Source organism: Wyeomyia smithii, chromosome 1 (genome assembly GCF_029784165.1).
Source record: "Wyeomyia smithii strain HCP4-BCI-WySm-NY-G18 chromosome 1, ASM2978416v1, whole genome shotgun sequence".
Lineage (NCBI taxonomy): Eukaryota > Metazoa > Arthropoda > Insecta > Diptera > Culicidae > Wyeomyia > Wyeomyia smithii.
In genome coordinates, this window is record NC_073694.1 from 1,106,927 (window position 1) to 1,117,680 (window position 10,754).

Consider the following 10,754-nt stretch of genomic DNA (forward strand, 5'->3'; position numbering starts at 1 on the left):
TTTCCAATAAGTTTAAACATGTTAGTTATGATAACAGGTTTTTCACTGACGGATCTAATCTAGATGAGTCCACTGGCTTCGGTGTTTTCCACGAAAATTTTACCGCCTCCTACAAACTCGCTGCTCCTGCTTCCGTGTACGTCGCAGAACTTGCTGCCATTCAGTACTCTCTTGGGATCATCGAAACCCTACCCATAGACCACTACTTCATCTTCACAGATAGTCTCAGTGCCATTGAGGCTCTGCGATCAATGAAGCCTGTGAAGCACACCCCGTATTTCCTGGGGAAAATACGGCAGTTTTTAAGTGCTTTAACAGATAAAAACTACCGGGTTACCTTAGCGTGGGTCCCTTCTCATTGCTCGATTCCGGGTAACGAAAAGGCTGACTCTTTAGCTAAGGTGGGTGCTATTGACGGCGATATTTATGAAAGACCAATTGCTTATGATGAATTTTATAGCATTTTGCGTCAGAGAACACTCAACAGTTGGCAATCATCATGGAACTCAGATGAACCACCGTCCCAGGTGGCTACATTCCATTTTTCCTAAGGTATCGACGAAAGCATGGTTCAAGGGGTTGGATGTAGGTCGGAACTTCATTCGCGTGATGTCCAGACTTAAGTCCAATCACTATACGTTAAACACGCATCTCTTTCGTATAGGGCTTGTAGACAGTAATCACTGCGTTTGTGGCGATGGCTACCATGACATCGAGCATGTTGTTTGTTCGTGTACCGAATACTGTGGTGTTAGTTCTGAGCTTATAGATTCCCTTCGGGCCCGAGGAAAACAACCGAACGTACCCGTTAGAGACATTCTGGGAAGCGGTGATCTCCAGTACATGATACAGCTATACGTGTTCATAAAACACGCTGGTATTAAAATATGAAACTCTTCTATCTATTTGTTAGATTACCATTCCCGCTACACGCTGAAAGAAGATGATACACTAAGCTGGAGACACTCAAACGAAGACTCGGCATCTTTATGTTCACGCAGACACCTCAGTCCAAACTGCTCAAATAGAACATCACTGCTTAGCCATGTACAAATAAATAAATCGTATAACTCAATATAGTTAAAATCAAAATTGTAACTCCCCTCCTCTCACCTTAAATCCCCACTAGCTCGTTGTCGGCCGCGAGAATAAAGAAAAGGCCTCCCTCTTTTCCCTGCTAATTTAGAATTTAAAAAAAATGTACTTGGCTCAGTTAAACATAAATTGTATCGTGCCGTGTCAAATAAACTACTTAAAAACAAAAAAACGTTGACTAATCAGATCATTCGAATTTTGCGCTTCAACAAGGATTGACCATTTTCTATAATATAGTAAGTTGCTTGTCATGGTTGGGGATTTCTAAATTTTGAGATGAAATTTTTTCGGATGTTGTGCTCATGACTGAAGGAAAAGATAATTCAGTAAGTTTTTAGACACGGAGATGAAGTAAAATTTATAACTTTACAAATTTAAAAATGTGAATTAACTCATTAGAAAGCATTAACTCTTCAATCAAGTTTTTATTTCATCCTGAAAAGGACAATTTGTTGTTCATTTTAGTATCGGATAAGATGCCGATCACATCTTTGCGTTATCACTGACAGTGCGAACAAAGTATTCGTTGTGACAAAGTAAACAGTGAAATGCTGATATGACACTCAAAACTAGATTGCTCACGTGTTGTCAAAATGAGTCAACTTTTCATTGAATGCATTTACTAGTGCCCACTATCGCACAGAGACTGCATTTCACTACGCGGTTTTTTTACGCGGGTTTCTTTTTACGCGGCATTTTTACGCGGATTCCGGAACTTACGTGGTTTTTTTTACGCGGCATGTATCCCCCGCGTAAAAAGCGACTTTAGTGTATATGATTCTGTCGACCGTGCTTGGGAAGCAATCATATAACGACTAATCAGAGGTCGAATTTTTCGTTTTGACAAGGCTTGACTATTTTCAGTAGTAGAACAGTGTGAATAATAAAATTACAATTATTTTCTTTTGGGAAGAATTTTAGAAGATTTTCCAATCTATTGCTGCAAGAACGAAGGAAATCCATCGGATAATAATCGATTTATTAGCATTTGAAATTGGACATATTTTTCACTTTTTTTCGGTTTTAAATTTTCATTTCACATCCCTATGTAGCCGAACTTCCTTAGAGAAGTATTCTACTTCAAAAAATTTTGGCATATTTCCGACAAATGTTATGAATAACATAGGGGAGAACCGTACAAGACGCACCAGTTGGGTAATATGGCCCATGCTATTAGTGCTCCAAAATACTTACACATGTGGCTTTATATGACTAAATTATTCTATGAGTATTTCAAATTATTTCACTGACTTTCGTCAACTTTTACCTCAAAACAAGCAAAATTAAAATTGGGCAGAATGCACTATGAAGAGCTTGCAGGAGATTACTTGACAACTTAGAGCATGTTCCATTATTTTTTATTTTACTTTCGAGACTTCAAACGCTTCTCACTTCGCGTGCTGATTTCTGCTAGTGGCATATTAGCCTTCTACTTTGGAGCATACTGACCTTTGTTGTGGTGCGTTTTGGTCACGGGCTTGTTTGGCGGCAATGGTAATTTTTACCAAAAAAGACATTGAAATCGAGTATTTTATAATAAACTTCGTCATAAACATACAATAAATAGATCCTACAATCATCACGTTCAATGTCGCTTTGAATCGATTTGAAGCGCTGTAAATCACGCAAATGCTTAACTGGCGCGTTTTGTACAATCCTCCCCTACTGAAATTCATTTCTGAGTTAGTACAGTCATTTCCGGTACATTGTTTGAGTTCTCTTCCGCTTTCTTATTATCTCCATTCCGTCTTTTACCTCTCCTTTGGTCATTCAAAATTTGTGCTTTATTATGGTCCTGCAGGTTCTACTCGGACGGAGCTCTGGACAGTTTGGTGGATTCATGTCTTTTGCCAATAGCCGGATCTAGAGAGGGGCCATGGCCCCCCGGGCCCCACTTATTTAGGGCTCCCACAAAATTTCACTTTCAACAAAAAAATTAGTGACACTTTAAAAAAAAACTGGAATTTAAACGAAACAACACAATGCTTCTATAACCTTTCCGTAATTTTGATTTTTGTAAAACATGCTCCTTAATTGAAATCTTGACAAATGAAAAGAGCCTCGACATATTACTTGGCCCCGGGCCCTCAAAACTCTGATCCGGGCCTGCTTTTGCCCAAAACTCACTGAATTAGTCGCATACCTCTCCTTTGAATTTTTGGATTCGTAGTATGTAGCGCAAAAACAACAAATTTGCCGAAAAACAACAAAAATCGGTTTTTAAAGGCACTCAGCTTGAGCTTAGTTCATTCCTTTTGCCACAAGTGCAAAATCAATTTTTTCAAACGAATTTCGACAACTCCTTCCATTTAACACGATGATACTCATCAAATTTGTCTTTACCCGTGAATTATGTCTGTGAGGGAAACTGCTTAAAATCCGCTTTGCAGTAGATCTCATTATCAATGACGCAGTACCGGTATGTCGTAAGCAGCTGCGTGTCTTTGCTGGCAACACTTTGCTGGCTTCCGTAGCGGTTTGGGAAATTATACGCCTTGTACGTTTTCAATTCGGATCTTTTGTTTGCCCCCTGGATGAAACAACAGGTTTTCTGGCCAAGTTCCACGTCGAAGAGATCTAATTCAGGAATTAAACTCACAAGGAACAATCAGTACTCTCTCATTTTCTGCGCGTTATTCCCGGTTGTCGTTCGATAACACCGAAGATAAGAAAGATTAATTCTACACGCGGTTAGAGCGTGAGTATGACCACTGCCCAAAACATGATATCAAGATCATCATCGAGGAACTCAACGCTCTGGCTTGCCAAAAGGCCAGAAAGTGGAATACAAACCGGTGATTGGAAATTTCAGCGCACATCAGCTGATTAACGAAATGGGCCTAAGACTTATCAACTTTGCTGCCTCACAAGTACCTCCCACACAAGTACTGGAGGTTACCAAATCAGACAGAAACACTGATCGACCACGATCTGATTGAATGTCGGCACTTTTATACATCATCGACGTCAGAGCCTATAGGAGCGCTCAAGGAGACTCGGACCACTACCTGATGATGGTTAGGATGCGCCCAAAACTCTCCGCAACGCGTGTTGTGTCATTTTTCGCCTGCTGGTGATGCGAGTTTTGACCGAGCAGTATGTTGTTTTATTTTTTTCCTCCAACAAACATAAACAAACATGAATTGGAAGCCATGACGACAAGAAGGTCTGCATACGGCGGAGCACAAGACGGCGCGATTGCTCCTTCCGTGTAGACGAGTGAAAGGTGGAAGATGCTGGAAGGCACATTGGAAGATTTCAAGAAGGTACTTCAAGAAAGCTGTGCGGGCGGCTTAGATGCGCAGTGCCACTCGTTAGAATGTACAAGTGACTGAGATGTAGAGGCAGCACTTCGACGAACACCTAAATGGCACCCAAGCAGAGGACCATGGCGGCGGAGAAAGCGATCGGTGCGACAAACGTAGAAGACGTGCCAGCCATGGCCTCGGAGCGGAGTTAGTAAAGATGGGCCCGGGAGAGCTGACCTCTTGTTTGTGCCGCTAGATTGCAAGAATTTGGGATACAGAACATCTACAACAGGTGTGGAAGAATGGGGTTATTTGTTCTATCTATAAGAAAGGCGGCAAATTGGACCGTGGGAACTATCGTACGATCACCGCCCTGAATGCCGCCTTCAAAGTGCTTTCCCAAATCATTTTCCGCCAGCTCTCGCCGCTAGCCAACACATTTGTGGGAAGTTATCAGGACGGCTTTGTGGAAGGACGGTCTACGACGACCAAATCTTTACCATACGGCAGATCCGCCTGAAATGCCGTGATTTCAGAACCCCCACGCACCACCTACTCATCGACTTCAAAGCCGCGTATGATACTATCAACCGAAGAGAGCTATGGATGCTCATGGACGAAAACGGCTTTCCGAGGAAGCTGACTAGACTACTAAAGGCCACGGTGGATGAGACGTAGTGCTGTGTCCGGATTTAAGGTGGGTTGTCGGGTCCATTTCAATCCCGCAGGAAGCTTCGACAGGGTGATGGTCTTTCCTTCCTGCTATTCAACATTGCGCTACAGGGTGTAATGAACCAAGCGGACATCAACACGCCTGTACGAGGACGAGGACAATGCTCGAGGAGGACCAGCGAGTGCTCGGAGTTTTTAAACGACAAGTACTAAGGACGATCTTTGATGGTGTGAGGATACGAGGGGTAGGGCATGTTGCAAGAACGCCGGACAACTACCTTGCGAAGATGGTGTTTGCCTCGAATCCGGTAAGAAGAAGACGGCCAGCGGAAAAGATGGTAGACCAGCTGAGACGGGATCTGGCGAAGAGTACACGGTGTCCCAGTGTTTGGAGAGTGGCAGCCAATCACCGAGTGAATTAGAGAAACTTTGTGAATCAGGCCATGGCATATTATGATGGAATGCCAAATAAAAAATAATATTAAATCATTTTTTTTTTAACAAGCATGAAACAAAATACGCAAATTTTTTAAATATCGCAATAATTATCGACTCACCTTTTACTCCTTTGCTCGATGGTAACTATGGACTTTGTTTGGTTGCTACGAAACGTCGATATCGTTTTCAACATTCTAAACCTTTGAAAACGATTCGAAGACTTTTTTTTAATCATTCTGGATGTATTTGGAACTTTTCTAGGATATTTGTGGAACGTTTTCAGCTAGTTTTTCACATTTTAGAGATCTTTAATGACTTTCTTCGGAACAATTGTAGAAACAGTTCGAAAACAATAGTAAAAAATATTGGGATCAAAATATTTTTATAATTTTTTAGACAGTTTGGAGATATTTTTGGGACACTTATGAAAAATATTTCAAACACATGAAAACCTTTTAGGAACATTTTTGAAACATGTCGTATGTGGTATAATTAAAGAATCTTTTGTAATATAATTTTGTTGCTGGACCTTTTCCGGCCTTTAGATTCGTTTTCTCGTCATTCTAATCTCAATTAGGAATCTTTATTTTCTTGTGTTTGACCTTTGTTTTGCTTTAGAAGGATTTTTCGTCGTTTAAAATTTAATTTGGGACAATTTTTCGCTTGTTTGAAAATTTATTGGCATCAAGAACCGTTTTGTCTTTCTCCTAGCAATCACCGGTAAAACCACAGGTATAAAAGGTCTCCCAATGTTCGATGTGTGTGTATTTGTGTATGTATGTGTAAGAAATATTTCATCATCGAATTTCAAAAACCAACCTTGTGCCATCTTTGTGGTACATCAAGTATAAGATGTCAAATAGGCAAAAGAATATGAGAATTTTTCGTAAACCACTTCAAATTAAGTTTTAATCGTGTTTGGACTCACCCTAGTAGAAAATGAATGAATCATCCTAATGGAAACCAAGTTTGAGATACGTAATGAACATTAAAATAATTTTCATCTGGTTTAGAACGAGTTGTGAGTCATTTTAGAAGCCAGTTCTTAAATATTTCATATTAAACCTTCGGTTGCCCAGAAAACGGCTAAGTCCAAGAAGGGCGATTTTCGGTCAATTTTTTTTAGATAACACCAGATCTCGACGTTTCATGCATTTTTAAGACATTTTGCATCGAAAAAAAAATTTGATTTTCCCACTTTCATGGTAGATTTTCGAGGGTCGAAAAATCACAACTTCGAGCGCTTTGAGGCGCCGCTAAATCATGTCCGATTTGGCTGAAATTTTGCACAGGAAATTTTATTGGGCCAATAAACAAAATTTACATGGTCGGTTTTCGAAATTCGACATGACCCTTCTCGATGCCACTCTATGTCACATGTAACACTCTCAAAATCTCACTCAATTTTCTCAGAGATGGCTGGACCGATCATCATGAAATTAGTTACAAACTCACTCACTCATGTATCCTGAACACCTGCAGTGGTGCATAGGGCCGACGTGGAAGATTTCCACTGGAGACGATTCCCTGCTTTCGCCTTGACCTGGGACATAACATAGAATTTTTGCACTTCTTTGCAGGAATTGAAAAGAATATTTACTGATGTCCCAACGGGTTCCAGTCCAGCGCCTGTTTGCAGATTTCGCTTCTACCCTTTCGAAGCATGTGACAGACCAAGGTTGTTAATCGATAACTTATCGTAAACGCCGATAACGAAGCTGTCTGCTATCGTTATTGACGATGACGCTAACGACGATGGACGGTAACGAATCGATAACGTCAGATAAACAAATTCGCAGTTTGTTTTCACTTTGGCTGCTATCTTGGATATCAACACAAACAACGCAGAATTTGGTCGAATAGCAGCGGATCGGTTCGTTGCTATTGCATTGCCAAACTTATGAATTCGTTGCTACTCGAGAATTTTTCCTTCCTCGAGTTGTTATTTTCCAAGAGTAAATAGCAACGCTCGGTGCGGTTATTTTGTTGGTTATCAAGCCAGCTTTAGCAACCAAAATATAGGCACTAGTGCACTTGCTCTGTTAGACGTTAGTGATCTGATAACGTCAGGTAAATATCGTTATCGTCGATTACGTGAATGTTTCAAGACGCAATCGTCATCGAAAATAACGATAGCAGACGTTATCGGTATCGGCGATGACGATTATCGACGATAATCTATCGTATTAACAAGCCTGTAGCAGACCCACCTCCACTTCCTTTCTTAAATTTCTGTAGATATCGGCTTCTTATGACAACGACGATGGCGGTCAGCATTCGAGATCCAATTATGAGGCCACTAGGCGCGAATTATATACCGCAAGCATCGGTTGATGAACACCTGCAACTTTTGTGTGTTCTCCGCTGATACGCACCACGTCTCACTAGTGTATAATAGCACAGATTTCACATTGGAATTGAAATTTCGGATTTTGGTGCGTTTGCTAATCTGGTTAAATCTTCAAATATTTCTTGAGCCTGCAAGGGCAGCCCCAGCCTTCTTAATTCATGCACCTATGTCGATCTTGGTGCCATCGTCTGACGATATTTGGCTACCAAGATATTGAAAACCTTCGACTTTCTCCACTTCTTATCCTATTTTCTGACACGCAAAAATTACATCCGCACTCGAACTTGTAGCTTTGTTTTAAAGTTCGTTTATTTTTTGCACATTTAACAGATGTAACCATGGCGGTTCGAAAACCATAAACTAACTTAATGATAGAGAGACCGAGGCAAATTTGTTTAAAAAAAGTTGCTAATCTTTAGAACAACTCACATGTCCGTCTTACCCAGACTGTCCGTCCGTGCCCCTTCAGATGCGTCGACGTCAGTATCGGGACGTTCCGGGGGCTTTTACCGCCTAGCCCCTGCTTCACAAGCCGCCAAGGACAATTCAGGTCGTCCAGGATCTTTTACAAGGCTTTGAAGGAATCTATCTTTAAGGCTTGGTGTCCCGTTGTGCTGAAGGTTTTAAATCAGCCCAAGTACTCTGCGGTTTCGCGTTGGCCGAAACTGTGTTTCACTGTGTTTCTGTGCAATTATGTGGGCGACTCATTTTTCGTTAACTGCAACTAGAATTCGTGAATTAAAACCTTACATACTGCTTGTTTACATGATATTACCAGGTTATTACCAGGATCCGAAAAACACAAAATATCACTGTTGGGCTGGAATCACCAACTCTATGGTAGCAAACACGTGTGTTATATTGTGTTAGCTTTAAGCTACAGAAAAAGTTTTATTTAGGTTAGTTTTACAAACTGATTCGCTTAGGATTACTTACAAATTTGGTGTGATTATTCTGGAAGTGGTATTGGCTTTCCTGTCCCACTATGCCTTACTTGTAACTGTAGATATATAATTCTATTTAAGCAATAGGTTAATAATTTCTAACCCTCAAATGATCCGTACTTACATGTGCAGAAAATATATTTTAGAATCTATCACTCCCGAAAATTGTATATAGGAAATTTAGTTTTAAGAGCTGTGGTACTTTAGGTTTAGTATTTAATATAGTATTTTATAGATTTTAACTAGAATAATAAATTGAATTGCGTAGAGAAATGAATTGCACGTTGTCACTGCATGAAGAATTATTCTGTTTTGATTTCTCCTATTCCCTTATGTCTTGACGTTCCGACGGGTTGACAGTTGGTCTTCACGTCACTTTGTCAGCGGCGAATGCCGCGCTGCAATATGAAGCGTTGCGTTGCGACCAGGGACCCGTCGTGACATACCCCCGCCCGTAAACCTTGGTGAGGGTCTCAAGATCCGGGGTCACCGATGCCAGGTTTACTGTTCACCTCGACGTCCAAAACAGCTAACTTCACCGCTGGTCTACGTAGAGTTCCTGACGATGTCCGAACCAACGCTTGTCGTACTCTGCCGTCTCGTCCTGGAATCACCCTCTCGATCCTCCCCCTAGCCCACTGGTTCCGTGCCGCTCCGTCAGCCACCAAAACTAGGTCACCTACCTCCAGATCTTTCACGTCCTTGAACCATTTGCATCTTCGTGTGATTACGGGGAGGTACTCCTTTAGCCACCTGCGCCTGAACGGTGATGTACCTGGCCAACTTCCAACTGCTTTGGAGTGTTGAACGACTGTCCAGCTTTACGAGAATCGTCTCCAGTGTCTCGTCATCGGGTTTCCGTGGGCCATCCATAACCGCTCCAATCGCTACCTTGACCGACCGAACTAATCTCTCCCACGCACCGCCCATGTGTGGTGCCGCTGGGGGTATAAACTTCCAGGTAGTTTGGGAGGTCGTGAACTTTGTGGATAAAGCCTTGTCTCTAGCTTCTTTTAGCGCCCTCATCTCGTTGCTGGTGCCTTGGAAGCAGGTAGCATTATCGGTCCAGAATTCCCTTGGGATGCCTCTGCGTGCCACAAAACGTTGTACTGCCATGATACAGGACTCCGTGCTTAACGAGTGTACCACCTCCATGTGTATTGCTCTAGTCGTGAGGCACGTGAATAGTGCCACCCAGCGCTTCACGTTGCCCCTACCCACCTTCGCCAGTATCGGCCCGAAATAGTCTAATCCGGTAAACGTGAAGGGCTGAACGAAAGCCGTCAAGCGCATCTCAGGGTGCGGAGCCATTGGTGGTGGTGTTGGCATCGCCTTCGCTACGCGACAGAAAGCGCACGCTTTCTGAACTTTCTCCAGTAGTCGTCTCAGGTTTGAAATCTCGAACCGTTGGCGAATTTCGTTGAAAATGGTTTCTCGGTTGGCATGACGGAAACGGCGGTGGTACCAGTCTACAATAAGGAAGGTGATTAGGTATTGTTTGGGGAGGATGATTGGGAACTTAGCTTCGGCCGGTACGTATGGTGCCGCGCCAATTCGTCCCCGACTTCGCAGAACTCCGCTCTCGTCCAGGTATGGCCACCGCTTGTAGAAAGAGCTGGATTTGTCCACGATTGCATGACGCTGCTCGGGTGGACCTTGAGTCTTAGCCAAAACTGCAATTTCCTCCACGTAGAAATCGCTTTGTGCCGTTTTCAGGAGGATTTCTTCTGCTCGTCGAAGTTCGTCGCTTGTTAGGTTTCCGAGTTGCAGGTTTTCCCTCGATCGGCGCTTGGGGAAGTTGTGCAACCCGCGAAGAACATATGCAGCTACACGCTGCATCTTGGTCCATCGATTAAATCGGTTGAATGCCATATCCGAAGAGAAGTGTGCGGCATGAAAATGGGACGGACGAAGCTCTTGCTCGGTTGAGACAATCGTTCGCTGCTTGGGCCAGCCCTCTTCGAGCTCGTAGAGAAAGGCCGGGCCTTGAAACCAGGGACTGTCCAT

The 10,754-nt window shown here is 42.6% G+C and overlaps 1 protein-coding gene across 1 annotated transcript; it reads right to left on the reverse strand.

Moving 5' to 3' along the window:
- Window positions 1-9,422: 9,422 nt before the first annotated feature.
- On the reverse strand, window positions 9,423-10,754 carry LOC129717911 (uncharacterized). The gene has a single exon (XM_055668198.1). The coding sequence runs from the start codon at window positions 10,752-10,754 to the stop codon at window positions 9,423-9,425; it is 1,332 nt and encodes a 443-aa protein (XP_055524173.1).

What these genes read in the sequence shown, in the direction of transcription:
- LOC129717911 (XM_055668198.1), bottom strand. Translation starts at nt 10,754, where the DNA reads ATGGACAGTCCCTGGTTTCAAGGCCCGGCCTTTCTCTACGAGCTCGAA.